The sequence below is a fragment of the Linepithema humile genome, chromosome 2, assembly GCF_040581485.1.
Source record: "Linepithema humile isolate Giens D197 chromosome 2, Lhum_UNIL_v1.0, whole genome shotgun sequence".
NCBI lineage: Eukaryota > Metazoa > Arthropoda > Insecta > Hymenoptera > Formicidae > Linepithema > Linepithema humile.
Window position 1 is genome coordinate 20,031,542 of NC_090129.1, and position 24,375 is coordinate 20,055,916.

Genomic DNA, 24,375 nt, shown 5'->3' on the forward strand with positions numbered 1-24,375 from the left:
GTCCGATTTGCCTTTTTTGGCGAATTATATACTGCGATCTGTACAGAGGGGTAAAGGGGAAAAATTCAGCGAGAGAAAAGTCACAATTAGCGCGAAACAATATTGCTGAAATCGGCTCGGAAACTTTTTAGAATATCATCGGCGGATGAATATTTCTTCTTTCTCATTCCGACAGCGCTAGTTAAATATTAACCTTTTGAATACTAACCGGGAGGGATGAGTAATACTTTGCGATTTCAATTTGACCGCATTGTTTTTTTTATGCAATCGGTGGTAAAAATCGCAGTATTTTTTTCACACAAAGCCGGCATCGCGTTTTTTCCTACTCGGAAATGAACAATTGAAATATATCAAGGATTCAACTGTGCACGGGAGCGTTTTCCGGGGTGGAATTGGTATACGTCAAAACTCGATTTTGTAAGGTCGAGGCTCGTGTAGAATCTGAAATTCTGGCACTCTCGCCTCGTGAAATATTTTCAGTTGCAAGAGTATATTTTGCGCTTTTTGTAAAGAAAACATATTGCAGAGCCTCTAGGTCGGAACCTCTGCCATTCAATATAAGGCAAAAAAGTTCGAAGTATTTTCGCAATAATATTTATGCCAAGATTTAGTCACCTTATCGTGAAAATATTTTTTTAAAAGATTTAATTGTCAGGTGTCAGTTAATTCATTTTCTTTTGCGAAACTCTTTAATTTATAATCAATTTCAAGAAATAAAATAATATTAAATATCTTAATTCAATCTGAAAAATTTTATTTTGTCAAAAACGTAATTTATATAATTATTGGATTTTATCGCGTTAATATTTAATTAAAAAGTAATAATAGATTCCAGAGATTTTTTTTTATTTCCTGTTTATTTAAAATAATTCATATCAAACATTTGCGACGTTATTCTACGACAATACAAACTGCGCAATGTATCAGCCATGACGCAGCTTTCAAAGAGACAATGCACTCGACGCATTTCCACGAAATATTGATTTTTCTTTTTTTCGCATACCGCCGCCGCGGATCCGGTGACATAATGGCGGATTGCCGAGTACACGGCTGGACGGCGATCCGAATACCGTCGGAAGATGTATAACTGTTTGAAATTTAAGTGCCGGTGGTGTTGTGACAGGCCCGACCAGCCGGTACTCATGTATCACGTATCTTCGTGTCGTCGTGTCGGGTATATTATCGGCCGGATTACACGCGCGCGCGCGCACGCGTTTGCTGCTCAGTCCGAATTGCGGTAGATTATGGATGCGGATGGATGCTACACAAACGATCTCGAGCTATCGAAACCGTTTATTTGCCAAATGTCGGTCGGTGCAACGTCGATCAGAATTATTTATCTTTAAAACGGTCCTCAAATAAACGACAAATCACTGTCGATCGTGTGGAATGTTTATTTATGGCGCTCAGTGTATTACAAAAAGTTCACGCATTCCCAAAAAAATGGTACTTTCTATTGGGTTTTAAACTCGTTTTAGCTTGATTTAATAATTTGCCGTATTGATTTTTTTATTTTTCGCTATTATTTTTTTTTTAATTTTGAATTTTTAACATTAAATACTTTGGTAATTAAGCTTAAAGTGAAATCTGAGGCCTGCTTGAAACAGTATTCCAAGTAAAATATTTGTGAGAGGCAATATTTGCTTTCAATTTAGCAAAATAAACTGCACGCGGAAGTTTTCGGATTTACTCTTTTTTTATTTCAGTTGATTTAAAAATAGGTTGCTGATCCGAAAGCGGCAAAGAATCGTAGGTTTAGTTACAACGCTAATTAATTTCATTGTGGAGTACATGTGAAGTGCGTACATCGTTATCGATGCCAACGGGCGATTGTTAATTAACGCTAATAAAATCTCTTTGAACGCGGCTTTTTCCATCGTTATGCATCACGCGCGTTTCTAATTGCATCATTAACCGTCCGCAAACTGCGATCCATAATGGATTATTGCCATTATCTACCAATATTGCATTACTTTGCTACCTACACGTGTTGCTAAGTGCACGTGTTGCACAGTCGTTACGAAAATGATATTGTTATCCAACAACAATGTAGTCTCCGCGAGAAGCAAAGCTTTTTCTGACGTTTATATCTTCCGTGAAATTTCCAACTTGTCATTTACGTTGGTCGCGTGGGCGGTTATCATTATCCTCCGATTATTATGCATATGCAATGCAGTCACATTGCAGCGGATTGCAAGATCCGCACGTATTGCGTGGATGAGAGCTATTATGTTCCTAATTGCGTCATGCGTGCGATGTATCTTGCATATTGTAAAATACGGGAAAGCTCGAACGTGTAAAAAGGTCAACTTTTATTCTCAAACAGATTGTCGCACAGAACACTAGCAGAGATTACGCATGTTTCAATAATTATAAATTTATTATTTGTGAGAGGCAATATTCGCGTTTGGTGAAATTTGATGAAATAAAATATACATGGATTTTTATTAAATTTTTAAAACGCGGATTAAATTTAGCTTTAATAATAGTTGTGAATGCAATGTTAAAATAATGCGACGATGATAAGAGCAAAACTTCTGACATTTTAATGAAAGAATGTAATAGGTAAATGCGTCAATTTGGAGTCTCATATTTATCGGCTACTAACGGTACGCGCCGTCGACGCTAACAGTTGGTTACTGCCGTGCCGATCTATATATAAAACACGCGAGAGTAAGCGCGTGAACGAACGTAGACACGGTACTAAATACGCACGCGGCAGCACGTGGTTCCGCATTCTGTGTCGCGACGAAATAGTCCGCCACGTCTCGCATCGCGCTAAATCTCAATTAAAAACAGGTATGGACGTCGCGACGTCGCAGATTTATATCTAAGTAGACTGGACTAATCTTTACATGCGTGATATCCATTAAATCCTATCGCTTTAGCTTCTACACTCCGCGCATACTAATTGTTGGTAATTAGCCTTGCGCTGCCATTTCGAAAATTTTCAACATTTCTGCCTGAATGCACATTTTATCTAAGCGAGAGCGCCAGGAAATGAACGCTTATCAGAAAATTACATATTAAAATCCACTCGATATCAAATCAAAATTAATCTACTAAATTTTGTACGTTTATCATTTTATTTTTTATCCAAATAATTTTTAGAAAACACAAGTTTTATTTTTTTAATTTTTTGCCAATTTTTAAAATGCCGCAAGTAAAACATATATAAATACTTTTGATAAAAAATACTTATCAATAAATTAGTGTTATCCAAGATATATTTTATTTGCGTGCAGATTAACGTACGATTTTATTGCAATTTCGGATTGGATTTTGTTCTCACTTTGTCTTTTCTCTTCAATCGGCTTCTTTTCCGGTTGGCTTCGTGAAGTTTTTTATCGATACCTATGCATTATCCGATGTCCGAAGCAGCGCGCGCCTTGTATATCAAGGGAATTTGTTTGTTATCGCAGGGAATGGAATATCAACTGTGCTTTGAATTTGGGCGATTAATCACAACCGCCTGACGCTGCATACCTATACACCTACGCGGCTTTCGTACGATATCGATCCGTGACAAATACAGATTGATCGCGTAGGTGTTTCGCTTTCAGACTTTTAAAGGTCGCGCCGACCAGTGCGAAATTGCCATACTGAACTAGATCTAAAACGCGAAACCGGCTTTGTTACAATTAAAGGAACTCATTAACTGAATTTTTCGTGCAACATTTTTGAAAACATTGCTAAAAATAAAAAACAATTAAATATGACTAAAAATAACCAATTACGTATATTAATATAATGAAATATATCATTTAACCAAAGTTTAAAATTTTTGTTTAATAAAATTATTTTTAGTATTAATTAACCTATCTTGTTATTTTTAAATTGTAATAAGGTTTCTGCAGCAAAATATCGCAATTTGCAGTGTTTGTAATTCTCGCGAGTTCCGCATTAATTATGCTCACAATAAATGCAGCCATTCCCGCATTTCGCGTCGATATATGCAAATCTAAACAGCGCGTACTGTATTTTGAAATCGTGATAAACGAGCGGGATAGGTTTTTGCACACGGTGAAAGCTAGGTCATGTAGTCTGTTATCTACGCTTCCGCAGAAGAAATACTTCGCCGGGATGGTCACACATTTTGCTGTCATCCGACGAGAAAATATGTTTTGCAGGATAAGATTCATAACTGAGAACAATAATTTTTCGTTCCTGTCTTCGCGAACAATGTTTGCCCCATATCGTTATCGCGCACGACAGGTAAACGAAATTTAATTATTGAATTACAGCCGCGGATAATTGTTACGCATTTTTATGCATTAACATTCGTCTTATACAATAATAATTTCTGACTCGTCTCCATTGTTAGTGGAATCACGAAGGAACAAAGACATATCTGTCTGGCTTTACGGCGAAATAACGTACTGGTAATGTTCGTAAAGGTCGGTTTATTAGACAGCTCCTGATATACTTTGCGCAAGGAACAAGGGAAAACTGTAACTATTCGTTCGAAAACATACTCCGAGTTATCTTGCAGCAGACACGTGTGAGTCGTGATCGTATCTTGAATATTTTATACTCCCGGTGCGAATTACTCCCGTGATACATGGCGTACTAAATAAGTTGTAAGAGCATCTGCGCCGAGTGTCGAGGTCTTTTTTTTCTGGTCAATGAATAAAATGTACGAAGAACATAAATTATTAAATGTGTGTCTTGTACATTTTTTCTATGATTAATTTTAACTCCATTTCTAGTTAGGAATATACGAAGCGCAATCCAAAAGTCACGCAAACGTTTTTTCCATGATTGTTGTTTGCGGTTTTTATTTTTTGATCGAAGCACGTACGTGCGCGCGTTTGCTTCATGCGTTGAACTATTATTTATAGCGACGATAATTCATTTTGATCCTGCAAGTAGAAGTTTCCATCTCTACGATAAAGAATCGTATAGAGATTTCTTTTTCATACATATGCGATCGTTTGCAATACCGCTCAATTTGAAGGCAATACACGCGGTGCGAAAAATAGCCGCAAAAGCAGCTTCCTTCGTGGATATTTGAAACGTAATATTCTTCAATTTTCATCGCGCACGTATACTGGCTGCGGAATGTATCTAATGCATGTTTCAGAAAGTTTGTCTGGCAAACGTACTACGAACATATAGTCACGGTTTGCGGCGCTATATTTTTCATTCAATGGGATTTTCACTCGGGTAAAGGTCAGAGAGCCACGCATACGAAGAAATAAATGACAGATTTTCACCGATTAGTAATACCGGGCTTTTTGATATTTGTGCTCACGCTCGAAATATCCAATAACCGAATATCGGAAACTGATAAAGTATACCAAGAAGTATCCGAGCGATTGAAATATTTTGTCTGCCGAAGTTAATTTTTACAACGGGAAGTAAGAACTATTAATATCATCTTTCTGCAGTCGCGAAGAATGGAGTAGACGGATTGAAATCGATTGAAAGAAAGCGCGAATTTTATTATCATCGGCCGCGATACCTCAATGAAATTGGAGTATCCAACGCCGTAAGTTTAGGCCTCGAAACACTCGCATGAAAATTTTTTTGCAATATTTTCAGCGCGGTATAAAACTTTAATATACAACACAAAAACTATAAAACGCGAGAGAACAGCTTGTGCGCGGCCGAATACGGCATCAATATTCTCAAGATGCTTCGGGAGGAATTTTTGAATCATGATAGATTTCGCTCCTGGAACATATTACGGTGGTGAGATAACGCGATCTTCCATCATCGCATCTACCCACCTGTTCGACGTATCAATTTTATGCAGATATGACCGCGGGAGAGTGGTTTACGCGCGCCCTTATCCACAACTTCTTCCCGTGATGCATTCTATCGGCGAACTGTATTCTCGCCCGCATAAATCTTGCAGCGAAATCCGTCGTTTCCGCGGGCTTTACCGTGAAAACATCCACGTGTCGCGCAGCACGACTTTATTGCACCTTGCGCATTCCGCTCAAGTGTCTTTGAACGGGTGTTTAGATATACGATACTCTGTAAGCGCGACTTTGCATCCGGTGTATTTCTCTTACAGAGAACATGCAGACGCGAAGCATCGAGCTTTGAGTCGGTTGACGTCAGTCGCATTTTAATGATTCAGACGTTCATGATTGCGACACTTGTGTGATATGCATACGGTATACGCGCGCATGTAGTGTATGCACTGTTGTTACTGCGACAGCATCACTCAGTAATATTTCATGCGACTGTAATATAATTACTCACGATTGTTATATATGAATTGTTATTGAATCGCGATTATTATTTATTAGTCGCGTTCATTATTTATTAGTCACGGTTGAAAAATTATGTGATATAATGGAGACGAGGAAAGATATTTAGAAATAAAAATAAATAATTTGTAGAGAACGCTGAAGAAAGAAAATGAGCAGATAAAATTGTGGATAGTTGACATTTTATTACAATCGACTTTTTTCTAATATAAGAAAATTCCTGTAATATTTCATGCCGTAATGCGACAACAAAACCGGAAGATTCCGTTATCATATGAATAACGTCGCAAAGCAAATGCAGCCCGTACATTTCTGCGAGTCCAGCAGAGAAAGCTGTACACTTATTTTGCTGTTTGTGAAAACGCTTGACGTCGCCGGGTGGGATCTTTTAATAAAACCGGGTTTAAGGGCGACGATGCATGCTCCTCGGAATATTCATAAAGTACGGCGAGATTTGCGGAAAAATATGGACGTATAATTTTAAGATATAATACAAAATGCGTCTTTGGAATATCCGAGCCAGATTGCGATTCGATTAATAGTTTGGGTTTTAATACTTGAAAGAAAAAGAATTCTAGAATTAAATCGATATTTAATAAAAATTTTCTTACGTTATTTATAAAGCGAGAAGCTTCGACTTTATTAAATCAACTTGAACAACTACGTCTTAATTGCACGCAACACCTCGCGTTATACCAGCCATTTCTTCGTGCTTACATACTTACATCAAATATCTTACAAGCGACGATTTACGAGCGTAAAAACAGCGCTAGTAGGATAAATTACAGCGCAATTAAGTCGTCGGGGTGATACGTTCTGGAATACTGCGTTCATAATTTATAACGCGTGCACCACATTTAAACGCATTCTGGAACGCTCCGTCCTCGCGGAGAAACGCGTGGAAAAAGTGCAAGCTTGCGCACTCGTTGTATCACACCTTTTTTTTGCGCGCGCGCGTTGAATATTCTGAATTTACATAGAAATATTTCGAGCGTGGTTGCTTTTTGCGGGAGCACTTCTTGCATCCGCGATTTGCAACGGTGTTGACGGGAAGTATGAATGTTTCACATGGCTCCGCCGCCGGGTTTTATGGACAGCGTGTAATTAATTCGCAGGGCAAATACAGCCAGAACGAGTACCTTCAGCGAGTCGTATTTACCTGCGGCTTTTACGCAGGGCACACTAAATTTAGTTAAGCTTATAAAATAGCATAGTAAAACTAACAAAATAACATTGTTGAGTCAATTGAAAGCTATTTGCAGCAGAGGTATTTGTATAAATTTTTTTTTTCAAATAACATATTAATTTCAACCGTATATAAAATTTACTTTTATCATCGATCTTCCAAAGTGAAAAAAAAGAAGCAAGAGATACCGCAACTCTTTAACGTTGTAGACCTCTCAACATTTCGGTCGCGTTGAAATAACCCTCGTTTTACGACTTCGAGCCCTTCGATCGACACGGTCGTTTCTTTTCGCCGTCTTATCGCTCTCGAGGCTACAACAACCAAAGCCCCTATAATCGTAATTTTGCGCTTCTTTGACGATGGCATGCGTCATTCCGTATTACAGAGATAGGACTCTTATTTTTAGTGATAATATTATGAGTCCATTACGAACATCGAAGGTCTCTTAATCTTATCCATAATTCCAGTAGTTCGGCCTACGATCCGCCATAAACACGCATAAATATGTGAAGAGCGTATCGCTTTCCATTCATCTCAAGTTCGATAAGCAACGCGGGCGCAGAAATAAGGATGATGGAGCTGTATTCTTGTAAATTTCTGAGAAAAGTTAATCGCCGCGAAGTTTCTAGTGACTTCGAATATAGTTCGGAGATAAGCATTCTGCAGATCTGAAAATACCTTTCTAGATATCAGTGCTTTGAAAGACTTAAAAGTTTGAACGATCATCCTCGGCTCAAATCTCTTGAAAATTTCTGACAAAGCTTTCGAAATATTTGAAGGATTATATATATTTATTTTTCCCGATTTTATGTTTTGAATTATAAAAGCGAAATTTGTGCAAATTTTATGTAAGTTAATCATATACAGGTTAAATTTGCATTTAAAAGTAATGAGTAACATTTATGCAGCTGTCTGAATTTTCATGAATTTATAGTATTCTGTGCTGCTGCTTTTATCATAGTAATACAAATACCATACCGCAATCTGAATTTATTCTAGGGATAATTTCAGCATACGAAAAAAGTTCTTTAACTGTGTAAATTTTGCATACTTCAACATTTTTCATTCAGTTTTTAAATCCTGCTTAACCTAATTCGTAGAGTAAAGCATTAAGAGCCATAATAACAGTTTGTTTGTTGCAAAATCAAGGTGTCTCATAAAAATATAAATTAGTATTTCGAGCAATTACGACTATTTCGAGTATAACAAAATTTATTTAACTTAAAAAAAAACATTGCATAAATTCGCAATTTCTAGTTCAATTTTCGTGTATTTGCATATCAAAATTATTAAGCTTAAAGAATTTTTCGAGAATTTTGCAGCTTTGAGCTAGCTTCCTATTCATAAAACTTCTATGGCTCAAGATAATATTTTTCAAACGACTATAAGCACGGAATCATACATAGAAAATGCGCGCATGTTGGAGCAAGCGGGTTCACGATTAAGCGGAACAACATGGGTCGGATATCGAATGTCGATGACACTCGTCGATCGATAGTAGCGGAGGCATAGTGTAAGCGCTTTACAGCAGAGCGCTCCGAAGGATCAGGCGGGATGAAATCCGGATTTTCGGAAAGCCATAGAGAGTAAGAGAGAGAGAGAGAGAAAGACAGGGGCGAACAGGACACACCTATGTTGTCCAACCACCGTTGTTAAATTCGCCGTCGCAGACTGCAGTTTCCACTGCGCAAAGTATTCGCTATGCATTGCGAGAGGGAGAATGTGCATAGCCGCTTTATGAACTTCGCGGAAGGACCCGCCTGCTTTACGCCAGGCGATTATAATCGGCCAGTTGCTACTTGTTGAGCAATAATTTCGTTTGCCTAACGCCCGGCGCACAGATAGCAGTGCAGGTAACTTCGCGCAGCCGTTCGTTAACTATTCTCATACTACGCCATTAACTCGCTGCAAGAAGGAAGTTGCCGTGTTGGCGAAATGGTATATTCCGTGCGTTTGTTTTACGTAAAACATTGATAATGTATATATGAGATGCACGAAATAAGATAAACACAGTGCAAAATAAGCGAAATGATTTATTAACTTTATGTTAGAGCTGTTTATATCAAAATAGATTCAATATTAGTAAACTATATTTCTCTAATTTTGTAAAATGTTTTCGATAAAAAAAATTAAATTTTACATTCGTTTCATTTTAATAGCATTATAGTTAGATGAAATTTATTTACAAATAGATTACAGACGATTAATATCCTGTGAGAATATTTGTGCCACGATGGCATTTCATGTTGAATCTTTTTAACTTGGTAGTAAAATTCGTAAATAGAATATGATTTATGCATTTTTCCTTTGAAGTGCACATTTTTAACAAGCCTGCCAATTTTCGCGATCAAAATGTATTTCGTCGCGCGCAAAAGGTCGCAAAGTGAATTTATCGCTTTCGGAATAGCCAGATATTGTACACGCGGAACGTTTGCTGTTCGTTAGTTACGAATTTTTAGTAGCATGGAATTAATGGAGATGCTGCGCGGGGCAATTATCTGTAGTTACCGCTTGTCGGACAACAACGCGTCGGCTTCCATGTAGTTACCGCGGTAACTTCTTGAATTTCTCAGACCATTAGCCATCCCGTTAGCAGGCTATTAATTTACGTGACACGTGGAATTAGGATCCGAGCGGAATCCAGTTTAGAAACTCGGATACAAAGTGGACTGCAGGCGGATTCGTTCGCCGAACTCGATGCACATTATTCACCCGTCCGCGCGAGTCTTTGAAATATTTTAAATCGCTTCCGATTTAACCGACCCAATTGGCTCAAGAATGGTGATCAACGATACGCCAATTTCGACGGCTCCGGCCGTATTTCGAGCGCTGGCCTTAATAGGATTATCTCGTACAGGGTGGCTCGCATTTAGCGCTACGACCGTGCTTTTGTACAATCTCTGCTCGCGATAAGGCTCACTCCAACGTGTGTGTGTTACTCCAAAATACATAACCGCTCTTCAGATAAGCCTGAGCACCTCCTCATCCGGGTAGCATTACCGTTGGGGTGTATCGATGTCAGTTACTCTCGATGGTGCATTGTTACCTCCGAGCGATAATGACGGTCGTATACTCTATCCTTTTTTCTCGTGACACACTTGAAGCTTTGCGTCGCGACGCGACGCTTCTTTTCATCGCAACAAGTAATACTGCAAGCTACTATTGAAAACTATTTTCATAGCACATTCATTGCTAAAATGTATACAAAGTGTGTACTATATCTATCGCGTTGGATTTCAATGAAAGGTCACATGGACAATTTGAAGTCAGGTGAAAATGTGGAGGAGAAAATATTTGCCTTTCTGAACTGCAATACTATCTGAATCCTCGTGTTAATATATTAAAAGAATAAACTTATTCTTATAATAAAGATAAAAAACTTGCGCCAACTTATTTGAAAGTTTCTTTTCAAAATTTTGATAAATTTATATTTTTTTGGAAATTTATTTGCAGTGAAATTTGCTGTTCCACGAATGGTTAATTATATACGTCAAGTAGTCATTTTCGAAAAAACGCCAGTCGCCACGTGCAAAGCGGCTCTTTTAGGAGTGCGCAAAGTAACGTAACGCCGGAAGAACGGTCTTTCGCAGAATCTCCTGGGAAATACAAAGCAGAGTCCTCCTTGTGAACACGGACTTACGTCACTCTCGAGCCTCGGCTCCTTGACTTTTTTCCTGACCCGCGTCACGTGCCGCTCGTTGGAAAGTTTCCCGTATTCTCTTCTCGCTTGATACGACACGGAATAACCTTTTCGCGTATGCACGGCAACCGCTGGAAAATGTCGCCCCCGAAATGGCCTAATTACCAAATGCTTTCGTCTTTATCTCTGTGAAATATGATTATTAACAAAAACGGTTGGTTGGTTTGAGCACGCTATTTTAAGCTACAGCTAAGCTTGGAATCTCTTTGAACTGTCCTTTGTACTATCCTTGCTTTATGGTAGTTACAATACGTATTTGAGTTACTGCGAGCCTTTGCTCCTTTTGTATGAGACACTATTTTATGATGCAAAACACAAAGTGTGTATAATATTAAAGGACGCTTTCATAAATATTTATAATAAATATAAATTATAATAAATATAAATAGAAACATTCAACGAACTGTGGAACACATTAACTGAACATTTTGTATGAAAAACACCGGATATTCGAGGCTTCGGACAAAGCTCTCAATCCGCGAATATTTAAAGCAGTTTTATTTATCGCGAAATTTTTTGCGCAAATATTTTAATAATGAGAGATTTAATATTTCAATTTTCGTTGAAGTCTGTCGTTACTCGTGTGACTTATCTACATGATTTAATATCGAAAAATCGATTTCTGAATATCCAATATCTTAAGCCTTAGCCATTTCCTTCTTCAAATATTAGGTCATTGGATATGAAATGTCGGACTTTAAAAGTTTGATCTTTGTAAAATGTTCTTAAGAAGCAAATATTCTCTGATAATAGATTATCATATATTACGTTAAATTTTTTGAATTTTATCGTAGTAAGACTATTACAAAAAATTTTTCATGTAAGTTTAAAGTATGCGTATAATTATAGTTATTTCATTACCATAACTTTGCGCGTAAGTAACTTTAAGTAGGTTACTTAATTAACGCAACTAACGTAAGTACTTTAACGGAAAATTAAGTAGTTTGAGTTTTATTTCAGTTGCCACGGTATTTAATAAGTTATTTCGAAAGTTCGAAAACTGCGAAAAGACGAACGACACGTGGCACAATTCAATCTTGAGCGGGAATATCGTGTCGCTTTTCGGCAAGTAATATCGTTCCGCACATCAAACGCGGTATTAACACGACCCCACCTTCAATTTCCTGGAATTATTCGGCATTCGTAGACGTAAAACCGACGTTTTACGTGTGCAACAATGTAATACCTTTAACACCGAAATAACGACCCTGCCGGACCCGAACTCGCCAGCATCCGGCATAGTTCCATTGAGAGAGCTCCCAGTGATTCCGTTTACGGCCGAAAGTCATGAGTGCGCGTTGACCTTAATCGTTCCTCCGTGTGTATGTGTGTGTTGGCGAAGCGTGTGATTACGGCCGGCGGCGTTTCACAGAACAGTAAGGGTGGAGTTCCCGTGCCTTCTTAAGGGAGCAACAGGGATCTGCGGAAATTGGTCGCGCGGGTAGAACGCCTGGGAGCATTTTAACTTCGTGTCGCTTGCGTGCTTCGAATTTTTTCGCGTCCTCATTGCCCTCAACAAGCGTGCGATAGCTTACATAGATGTTTACTATAGTATCCATAATATGATCAGAGAGGCGCGATAAAATAAAATATCTTTCTTGTTTCGGAAAATGTTGACACTTATCGATGGCGCCTCGGACGAAAATTGACTTCGGGTTTTCCTTATCGTACACTAATCGGTATCGTACTTATTTATCGAAAAAGAAATAGACATATTTTTTAGACGGAATATCTTACTATTATATATTTCATACTTTTTTTATAACTTTTAAACAATTCAATTTTATTATCTTTTCCTCGAAAAAATAAATGCAACAATTTTGTATTCAAAATCTTATGAAACGGAGATGAAATATCTTATGTAGGACTGTCACATCTACCGCAAAATATATGACGACAACGTAGTAGGTCGCAGTTTTCCCATCTGGACTAGTCGCGTGACATTTATATTCGTAGAAGAGGCGAGAACAAGAGGAAAGGGCGTAGGGTGGGTCAGTTATAGCGCCAGATTCCACTAAGGTCGAAAAAATGAGCCGTCGTCTTCTAGGTTTTCTCCGCTACTTCGCCGTCGGAGAGCTCCCTACCTCCTTTCCCCGCTCGACGCCCATTTGTCTTGCCCTCGTAACCGACACTCGGTTTCCTTTCCTTCTCACGAGTGCAGCGCGTTCCGCGCTGCAGCCCGCAACAGTAGCTGCGTTCTGAAGAGTAATGCGTGCGAAACGGCGTCTCGCGTTTCCGGGAACGTCCCTTCCCGACGCGGCGCCCGACGCGTCCAACGAATTTCCCCCGAGAAATCGGCGGCAGAATTGAGACTTCTTTCGCCGTCGATTGCCCGCTCGGTTTCTGGAATTCGCGTTTCGTAACGTTTTACCGCGCTCTTCCGTACTCTACGCCAGTGTTGTTCAATTAGTGCTACGTGAGACGTGCGCCGGTGCCTCTCAGTACCGATTTTGCTAGATTTCCCGAGAAGATCCGCCGGAAATTAGATTTTCCACCTGCGAAATAAGATTATCTCAAACGTGAGGAAAATTTTATTTTACTCGCATTTTTCTTTAAATAGAAAACAGGTAAATTCTTCTTTTCGAAGCGCGGTACTGCACTGCGGAAAAATTGTAATTATACTTTGAAGCTTATTAATCATGTTTCATATGCTTCATGTAAAGTAAAAAGTTTGATGTGTTTTATGTAAAGCAAAAGTCGTACATATGTGTATGTTCATGAATATTCCATTAACTTTTTGTTAACTGTTACGTGCTGATAAGCCAGCGCTGCGATATTAAAAATCGATCGTTTATCGACATATGTGTCAAGTGTGCTCGGTAATATAACAAAGTAATATACTCCCTTATGTGTTTCGTTTTCGATGATATGATAAACTTTTAAACTTATACTTTTCGCACTCGTCAAATACTTTAACCTTGCAGCTCGAGTAGGCTTTACTGTTTATTTAATGCGATAAAAACGGTCGTGCAATGATACAGCTGACAATTATGGCAAAAATATTTTTTACAAAATATCTTTTTATCATCGACAGGGGCGACGAGTTCATCGATAATTTATGATTTATGGTTACAAGAGCGTAGGAGTTGATGAATTTATTTAATGTCAATATTCGTGTGAAAATTATATAAATTGCGAGTTGGGAGATTACAGTTTAAACTCAGGAGATGCGGGTTACTGGTTGAGAGTTCGCAAGTTGGGAACTCCGCGAGTTTAGAGATTAGGGACGCGAGTTAAGATTGAAATCAAGAGAGTCGGGAGTTGGGAGTCAAGTTTACGTATGCACCGGAGTTCGAGAACACACATAACATTCGCAAATTGGAATCTTCAATTTCCACATGTTTCGTTTAGAAACGGCAATTAAATCTCGTGCAGTAACGCGTGACAGTTTTGGAGAAGAATGATATTAAAAGTCGCAATATTGATCTTTTTACCTACAATTTTGCACTCGAATGGAAATATGTTTCACTTTTTTTTATGTATCGCTACTTTGTAGCTTTTTATTTCATTCGCCGTTCTGCAAGTGCCGCGCTTATTAGGCTCGCGTATATAGAATACACCCCGACGGAGTGCGACGGCATTGCACTCGGGGGAAATACTCCAGTTTCCAGGCGCATCCCCGGCGCGTTGTCTTCGTATCCGGACATACTCACCTACTCTCGTGTCGGGCAAATTGATGTCGTAATTGCGGACGCTTCATCACTTTTTCACGCTTCTCCGGTCTCGCGCGAATGGGATTAGAGTGGGATTAGAAGCGGGACGCGCTGCTCGTAAATTCGGTCTTCCTTATCTCCCATCGGCGTCGAAAGATCTGCCTCGCAGCAGATTCTTCGACGCGGGAGATCTCATCCTCTGCTTCTTCCGCATCGAAAACCTCTTGAGCGCTCCCTGCGCTCCTTCAACGGGAGAAAGGTTTTCGCGAAAGTTGTCACTTACATGCGGGTCTGAAGAAATGTGGCTCTCCTCCTCAAAATTTGCCTGCGCAGCTGTACTTTCGTGATATAAAGTTCTGACGTAAAGTTGCGGCACTCGAGCATATTTTGTATTTTAAGAAAGTGAAGACGAAATATTTTTATAGTTATATTTTGAGATAAATTTGTTGTCATATTTCCACACACGTCACTCATTCTTCCCACGAAATTGCAATCTTCTCGGATTTTATGGTAATTTCTATTTGCGTTTTACGTCATCGTCCACGACGTTTATGATGCATTAATGAATATCCCATTCCGCGCGCACATTTGTTTCGTGTTCTGTCTAATTAATACGCGACATCGCAGCGTCCCCCGTCTTTCGCGGTCGACGGATCGAGCTTTGAGATGGCTTTCGTGCCGACACAAAGCGAGCATTATGTCAAAGAACCATCTGGCATCGAGTAGGATGAGACAGAGAGAGGAAGAGCGAACGGAGAATATTTATCAACAACCCGGAAAGAGCGAAAATATTTCCCCGCCAGAGGAACGCCGCCGCTGTCGCCGTCGTAAATCACCGGGTCCGCTTTTCCGAGCCGATCGTGTTTTATAAACGACGACGGATTAGTCGTATTAGCGCGCCCGAGGGATACACGAGGAACGCCGATGAATTAAATAAGACGATACGTTCCGCCGGCGCGCTTTTCTCTCTCTCTGCTCACGCGCCGTCTCGTGCGCTGATTGATGCCCTCCGAAGCGGATCTATTATTAGTACCTGACCTGCTCAAGAACGGTGGATTAACCCCTTCACAGTTATCCTGCCGGCAAACTGCACTGTCATCCAACCGGAGAACGGAAACGCGGGACTCGTTTATAGACCCCCCCGGGCGAGTAATTCCGCACGTTACCTCGTAAGTGCGAACTGTGTTATCTTCCGTCACGGTCGATACTCATCTTTTATTGGTCGCTGATTCACAGCATTGTTAGAAAATTATTTATCCCATCCTGTGTTGTTTTGTCCGGTTTATCGATTTTTCTCCTCTGAAATTTTCTTTCTTTCATCGCTCAAAGTGCTTCAATTGTTCCCGACATGTTTAAGAGATTGATTCTGATCGCACTAAAACGGTTTTCTCCTCACGTTCGACGTTTTGCGCAAACGTCAGATAAGCCGGTTTAGTAAATCACGTTGCAACGGCGCGCGCGCGTGCGCGTGTGCGCGACTCTTTGATGCGCTTCGCCCGGGCGAAATGCATCTTGGCGGGACAAAGGATTACGTGCTGTTCTTATCGCGATCACGGCGAGCGAGCGAGCGAGCGCGAGTGCGGTTCTATCGCACACGGCTTTGTGTGCCGCGTCCGCGGAAGCGTCGTCCGCTCCTGAATTTATACCGCGCTCGTCCTCGAAGGATTTCTGTTCTCGCGGCGCACGTTGCGACACAAAAGCGGCCCTCGACCCGGATGCGGGAACACGGATAATTAGGTTCGAGTGTGTCGTCGGTCGCGCGCGGTTTCCGAAAACACGGGACAACCCGGCGGCAGAGGCGACGCGCGCGACCGCTCGCTCCTATTCATAAGCCAATCTGAAATGCAACGGATCATACATATTACATGGCGCGATGCTGGATGCGGCGGCGACCGGCGCATAAAAATTTACCCGACCGTTCGCGGATACGGCGACAGTTTTGCATAATCAAGCGCGCCTCCCGCTTTTTTATTAAGTCACGAAACAATTTAATTACCGCGTTCAATTTCCCGACGTTTTTTCAATTTCCGCGTAGCGACGATTCGAGCTGTTTTGTCGCGATTATCGAGCTTTCCCAATGTTGCGCGCAATCGTATATATCGTATAATGGTCCGCGTTGTAGAAGTGATGGCTTTCGTGTAAGAAGTTTCTCGTTGTTCCTTGCGTTGAGCTTGTATTAACACGTGTACACAAAGTGCGTACAAGGTGCATTTCGTGGGACATGAAATTGATGAGCTTGAGTTTCGCGACTAATGAAAGACCCCGAGAGAACTCGCGCTAATTTCTTCTGGCGGGATCTAATTGAATAATTAAGATGAGACTTCGCACAAACTCCGCTAGCCATAATCTAATAATTGCGTAATTAAATCTGGATCCATTACAATTGCTCAAGTTAACGCGATTCAAGCGCTGACCGATGAAATTTTCAGAGGACGTTATCATATTTCAGAGTTATAAAATTTGCATAGCCATTGTGACATAATCGCACGCAAGATCTTTCGTAACAAGGATATTGCACTCGCTCAACAATCTCGTTCGAGCCTCGTTCAGACGTCGCGTCTTGGATCGTCTCGGTTGCATGACTAATCGCACAAGCGTGAGATAATACATCTCGCAAGAGTGTTTTCAACGCGGTGCTCGCAGCAAATTGTATTTTTCTCGGATAAACGGTATGACTCACTAGATGCGACTCACTAGTTGCATGTTTTCATCTAGTCGCGCGCGCGAAGAATTCAGAGAGAGAGAGAGAGAGCGAATGAGTGTGAGAGAGGGGGGGGGGGGGGAAACTGCTTTGGCAGCGGGCCACACAATGTCATCGTTCGTGCCGCGCAAATACGAGATTTCCTCGGCTGGCGTCGCGACAGGTAAACACGCACTTCGCTGCTAAACGCTCTCAATTATCGACCATCTCGAAATAAAATATGTTGCGATCCATCCGCACCTATATGCGATATTTAGCACCTTCTTTGATCGCGTCGCCAGAACTTTATCGAAGTTTGTACTTGAGAAGCATAATGATCTCGTAACCAATGTGATATACAGGTTCTATTTGGAGCTTCTCTTCGTCGGTTGTTCACTTAGTTCGTGCATTTTGGAAAATCGTTTATTAGCGAAATTTGCCGGAAAAGAAAATTAATCAAAATAAAATATAATATATTAATTGATTATATATTTAATATTAATTTAAGCTGTTATAAATTTTATTGACGTCCGGCAAGATGTTCAAATGCAATAAATGCTTCTCTGTTATTTGCGCTGTGTTCATGATTAAGGATTAAGGATTTAATTGGGAAGCGCTAATTGCAATGTAAATCAGTGTCAATCGAACATGTCGCAGCTCTGTCCTCTCTCTTGTTCTACACTGTGCGATGCTGTGTCCGCGATGTCTAGTTAATCTAATTCTCAAGTGACACTGTTTGTATCCCAGATGTGTACGAATATAATCGCGTCCGATTGAATTAGGCTCGTTGATCATCCAACATTCATAACTGTTCCACATAAATTTTAAATTGTTTTCAACTTTCAATAAATTCAGATTTTTGAGATAAACAGTGGCGGCGATGCGACTATATTTTGCATGCATATCTGTCTTTCAGATGGATATTACTAATTTGAAGATTTGAATTTCGCTCACAGTGCACGGCGCCACTTTATATGCGAAACGTAACGTCGAATGAGAAATAGTTGCCGACTTTTTCTTCGTAGAGAAAACGAAATGTAGCGTCGCCGATGTTGGCCGGGAAAACATTCGCGAATGGGATTCAAATACTCGCTCGCGATTTGTCTCGCGGTGCTCCCCGACCTCATGACTTTCAACCTGTCTGCGCTACGCAAACTTCTCGTTTGCGATCCACTGCGAATATCGTGTGAAGACGGTTGAACTTCCGCTGAGCGTCTCGCATACGCTGTGCATGTGGTACAGGATGCCCAGGAGAGCGTACCGTGTAAACTTGGTTCGATTTGCAGCGTATGATATACGACGTGCATCGATCACGCGCTAGAAATAGGTTAGCGGAAATACGAAGTGCTTCAGAACTATCATCAGTTCTCTTAACGACAGTTTTAGAGACGGGACTAAGAAGAATGATGGCTGTTTAAATGATAAGATATTAACAATTTCTAAATAGCGAGTAATTAGTCAGAGGATTTTAGAGTGAGGAATATATACAGCGGTATTTTCCATCTGTATTTGTACTATAATTATGCGCGATAAGAAAAAGGAAACGAGAATTTAATTAAGAAGCTAAAAGCTGCTTAAGACTCAGATAAAACTTATCGCGAGCGGAGATAATGTCTAAATAAATCCGACTTTATTATAAATCCAATTAAAAAAATTTTTTTTTAATATTGCTTTGAAAAACAAAAAATAGGCACACGCGCCTCAAGGAAATATTTTGTCAAGTAAGTTTAGCCCCTCTGAATCGCTCTGGAATTCGAGATATGTTTAATTGAAGATTAATGTCGGTCGGATATCTCGGTTTCCAAGCACATTTCGGAGAATGCGTTGAAAGGTGATGCGCCATCACCTAAATCAACAAAGTGCGGAAACGCCGTTCTAAAATATCCTCCTCTACATCTGTTAAAGTGCGTTCCTCTTTTCTGTTGCAGGAAGTGTTGCACACAATCAGTGCGCCCAGCGGACAGGTGCAGCGTATCGTGATCTTCAAAAAGAACGGCGTTCAAGCCATGGTCGAATATCCTTTTTCAATACATTTTATTTTTACGGCGCTTTCATTGCGAAATTCGGCGGTTTCGACGTTAACACTTCTCTGGAAGGTGCTGTGTAAATCTCAATTGCGTAAATTAACACTTTAAATTCAGCGAACGGCGCCCGCGCCATTATAAATCACTAAGGAAGACGGATATACCGCTAATGTTTTGTTTGCACAGTGTAACACTATTTTACGACTGCAGATATTGCGCGTTTGTGTGGAAAGAATCAACTGGGTCGTCAATTTTTTTGTGAGCTATATAAAACATGAGATTGCTGATACGTGGATAAAATCGTGATCAGACTTTTCTTATCATACAAGTTGAATTGAGTATCTAATTTTATCTTTTCTATTTTATTATGTTTAAAATATTTTCAAATTTATCAAAGAATTTGTTGTTAACACTTTGTTTTAAAAGTGAAAAATCGATGTAAAAGAAACGCGTCTTTAAGTCCAACGATATGTGAACAATGCCGGCGGGAAACGGCTGATTTTGCACGAGCAAACCGTCGCGTTTCACGCGAATTTGATATACGCGGTAACTTCGCGGCAACAGGCCGCGGTAAGCACGCGAGTCGAGGGTCACCTTCTACACCGAGCCCCGGCGAACTCGAAGCCCGCGGGATCAACTCTCCGTCTGACACGCTTTCCCAAGCCGGGGAAACTTTGTCAAGACATGCACTGCCATTATGACCTAATGAAGATTTATAACGGTGATTCGGGCTCGTAGCAGAGGCTCGACTTTTTCCCCACGAACTCTTTTCCGCGCTCCTACGAACTCGTGAATCCGGTCAACGCGCTTTGAATTTACGCCGAGAAAAGCGCGTCGTATTTTCGGTAAATCTCCACCTTGGCGGAATATATTCCTGGCTATTATAATCCGCATAATAGTTGAGCCGCGTCCCGCGTGACTATAAATTCGTTAGAACTTCGTGTCACTCCGGGCTTTATCGCCATTTACATTGCGCGACGACCACTTTGCGGGAAAATAACATTGTGATGCTGCCGTGAAACTTCGTGAAATTTCCGTGTTGTCAGAATCCTTCGTCTTGCCGCGTTCGCTGTGTAATTTGACGATTCATTTGACTCGTGCAATAACTGTAGCATATTTGCTTTCATGTTTTTGTTACTTATATTTTCTTATCGATACGTGCCAAAATAATTTTAAATTTTCAAAGTCGCGAGATGCGACTAAAAATATGAGATTGTTTAATTTTTTTGCAGTTTAACTCGCAAAATGTATATTATAATATTGAGTTAATTTGATTATCAATTACTTATCACATAAATTAAAACAATAACGTATATAAAAATTATATTATCGTCAAATGCCAAATTTATCGAAATCTATACAAATTTTTAGATTGTTTATGAAATATCTCTTTATACGAATCATCATATATCCTTAACTGATTTTTCTGGTAACCACGTTCGACTCGGTGGAATCAGCAACCAGAGCAAAAGAGACACTACACGGAGCAGACATATATTCCGGTTGCTGCACACTGAAAATCGACTTCGCAAAGGTGAGTACACACAATTACTTTACATAATCGTCCTTCTTTTTTAAGAGAAAATTGCGAATGCAAATATGTAAATATTGCGTGAAGCGGTGAAGCAAATCACTCTCGTTGACCTCGAAAAGCGATGAAAAAAAGAGGTTGTTCTTAAATCTTTGACGTGCAAAGACATTTTGTATAATGAGAGTCGCGCTAACTTGGAAATTCAAACCTGCTCGCTCTATTCATTTTTACGCAACTCGTTACCAATTCCAATTAGCGATACCGCAAATGCTGGTGGTACAGTCTGAGAACAGAATATATCGTTCAGTATTTTACAACAATTAATTAGTTGCTTCCTCTATTAGTGCCAATAAATCCGATTTAACATAACCAATGCGTCGATAAATCCAATTTCAATACACTCATGTTGCAGCCACAATAAACGATATAGACATAAATTATTAAATTATGCAGATTTTAGAACTGTCGTATTTTCCTTTGATTGCGTATAGTATTATTTAAACACGGAGTTTAATACTGTTAAGTGTAAATTTAAATATGTGACACAAACCTAGTTACGTAATTATTAAAATAATATTGAATAATATTGACGCGATATGAAGAGATTTAATCATCAAGATATTTAATGTTAAAGGGTAAAAGAGCCGTGACGATTGATGGCTCTCGATCAAATTTCCAGTCAGAAATAATACATTTCGAATTTGTGAAAGGTTATTAGCGGAGAAAGATTGGCTATTTTATGCAAACAGTTAGTGAAAAAATATATTTTGTTAAAAGAAATCTTTTAGCAGAGAGGGAGTAGTTAGACATGCTGTAATTTAAAACTTGATAGCATTGGAATTAATTTGTCTATAATATAATTGAGCGAAACATATATCTTTCATACGATAATGATGGCTTAATGGAGCTGCTTGTTTCTGAAATTACATAGCTTTCATTACCGCGTTTTGCCGACACAGATTCAATCTCAGTCGGCAAAAACTTAAATAACCGATTTAAGTAACTTATTGTAATCAATGCGCCTGCGACGCAGTCGTAAATCTCGTAATTTAACGCTTGTAACCAACGAACGTGGCACAAGATGGATTAACTGGTTTTTATCTGATTCTACCTACCGCGAGCATTAGCGTGACACGGCAAACAGCTGCACTCTTTCACGCCCCTGTCGTAACTTTCACGCGAGAAGAATTAAGCTTCATACACACACAATACGCCATTGAGTGGACAAATGTTCACTGCCAAGGCGGAGTGATGTCGAATAATTTTTTGTCAAACGCGTTTTTAAGATTTATTAGACATTTGTCATGCTTTTAAAAATAATGTAGAGACTGTATCGTGCTGTCAATTTGCAACCTCATTTTTCACAAAATATGAATAGCGGAATCATATCCCCGTCATCTCCTTCCTTATTTATACTCATGCTCAAGCGCCGTCAAAAATTATTAGCTTTATATCGCGAAAAATCATCATTCGTCTCTGCCTTTACGGCCGCTGTAATATCAGCTTGTCATGGAGGCGTTGAAAAGAGTATCCAGCGCATTAAGCTCGTGGCGATGACGGCACGGGGGAAAAATGGCTTGTGCCTCACAAAAGCGCGTCTCTTTGATGCGAAGACGTGCCATTGTATCTCGAGAAAACACGCGAAAGATGAACAGTCGAATATTAATGAAGCGCAGTGCTACACAATCGCTCGTTAGTGCAAAACATAAGCGCGCGTCGCGTCAGATTGCATTAAGCATATGAAAATTATCTCGCGAATCTCAGGAATCCACGTGTCATTTTTACGAAGATTACTTTGCGTTTGTAAAACTTTTTGCATCGCTTTGCGTATTGTCGACAAAAGAAGTTCTAAAGTTTCATGATCAAATTTAGAATTTTTCTTTCTCTCATAGAATTTTTGTAATTAAAACTTTGGTAAAAGTGTTTTTAATTTTTTTTTCTCAAGTGAATAGAATTACACATTACTTTTTTCGTTGTTCATTGTTTCACATCCAATTTCACGGGATTTTTGTTATGAATTTTTAGAATACCGGTTGGTTTCCTGCTGCGCATCGCGAAATCTAATCATAGAAGAGCAGAAATAATGCAACGATCGGCGATAACATAATTTCTTCGCTCGCTCGAACAAGCTACTCGAAATTACTTCAATTCGCCGTTATCCTTTCCGATCGCTTTCTTGCCACCGACCGTGCGGGTCATATTGGAAAATGTTAGATATTTATTAGCGATAATGATCGTAAATTTCTGCCCGAATATCACGCACAGCTGCTTCTTTTGCAACCTTCGCAACGTATACTAGAAATCGTAAAGTGCACTTAATCGATCAGCGACCGCTTTAAAAGCAGCAATATTATTTTCTCACGAGAGACCGTATTTTAAAAATCAATCTCTTTCTAATGAATGCTGGTCATTCTTGCTTAAATCGGATTTTGGAAAGATTAAGAGAAATGGATGAAAACAATAATTAATTGTAATTAAACTACATATGCAATTTCTGCTTAATGAAGAAACATTAAATACAACATTTAATATTAAATATTAAATTTAAATATTAAACATTAAACATTTAATATTGAACATTTAAATATCGTGAAGCAGCATCTGCTAAGTCTGTGATAACAAAATGAATTTTAAATCGAGCTCACGGAAAAAAATTCTTAAGTTGGACAATCTAGATTCAATTAACTTGCATCGCACAGAAGGCAATCCTCGCTTGAATAATTCGAGACGCAAAAATTTTTGGGCGAGAGCATCGTAGGAATGTCGGCAAAAATTCGGGGTGGAAATATGCGCATACCAGAGTAGCGATAGAGACATGCGCGCTAGAGAGCGACAAGCGAAAATAGAGTCGAACCGGCACATCGGCCAAGGCCGAAATTGTCTATCAAGGCGGAGCTTATGACAGGGAGCTTTCCCACCCCTTATCTCCCGTTGCCAATGGAAAGGCTTGCCAATAGCGGTCGTGTGCTTGTTGGAAAGCGTACGTTGGCCACACATGAATCATGCGATGGATCTACGCGCTCGCGTCTGCACGCGAAGAGAGTATCGCAAACGTATCGGATACATCGGAGGAATATTTGAACAAGCTTCCGCATCGTCCTGTAAATCCCTCGATGCGTGCGTGTCCTATCGGTTTCTGTAACAACGATCGTGGATGGAATAATAATGTCGCACTTGGTTACATATGGTCTTACAAGATTGCATAATCCGGAAGCGGGTTTATAAATAGAAACGTTCTAGTTTTGAAAAATAGGTTCTCTTGTTTAAAAGTAATATTCCTGTCTTTTTATAAAGAATAGCATTCATTTTTTCTTTTTACGAGATCCTCTGTTTTTTTACTACTGTAATATTGCTTGAATAATATTGCTATTCTTGCAGTC

General features: G+C 39.7%; 1 protein-coding gene across 11 annotated transcripts in view; it reads left to right on the forward strand.

Moving 5' to 3' along the window:
- The window catches only part of sm (smooth), a 176,714-nt gene that overhangs the window by 36,294 nt on the left and 116,045 nt on the right, over nucleotides 1-24,375 (forward strand). For all 11 annotated transcript variants that reach the window (XM_067348595.1, XM_067348597.1, XM_067348600.1 and 8 more), the window contains exons 4-5: nucleotides 19,369-19,454; nucleotides 20,902-20,998. In XM_067348595.1, coding sequence (XP_067204696.1) covers nucleotides 19,369-19,454; nucleotides 20,902-20,998 — 183 coding nt within the window. The remainder of the gene's footprint in view (nucleotides 1-19,368; nucleotides 19,455-20,901; nucleotides 20,999-24,375) is intronic.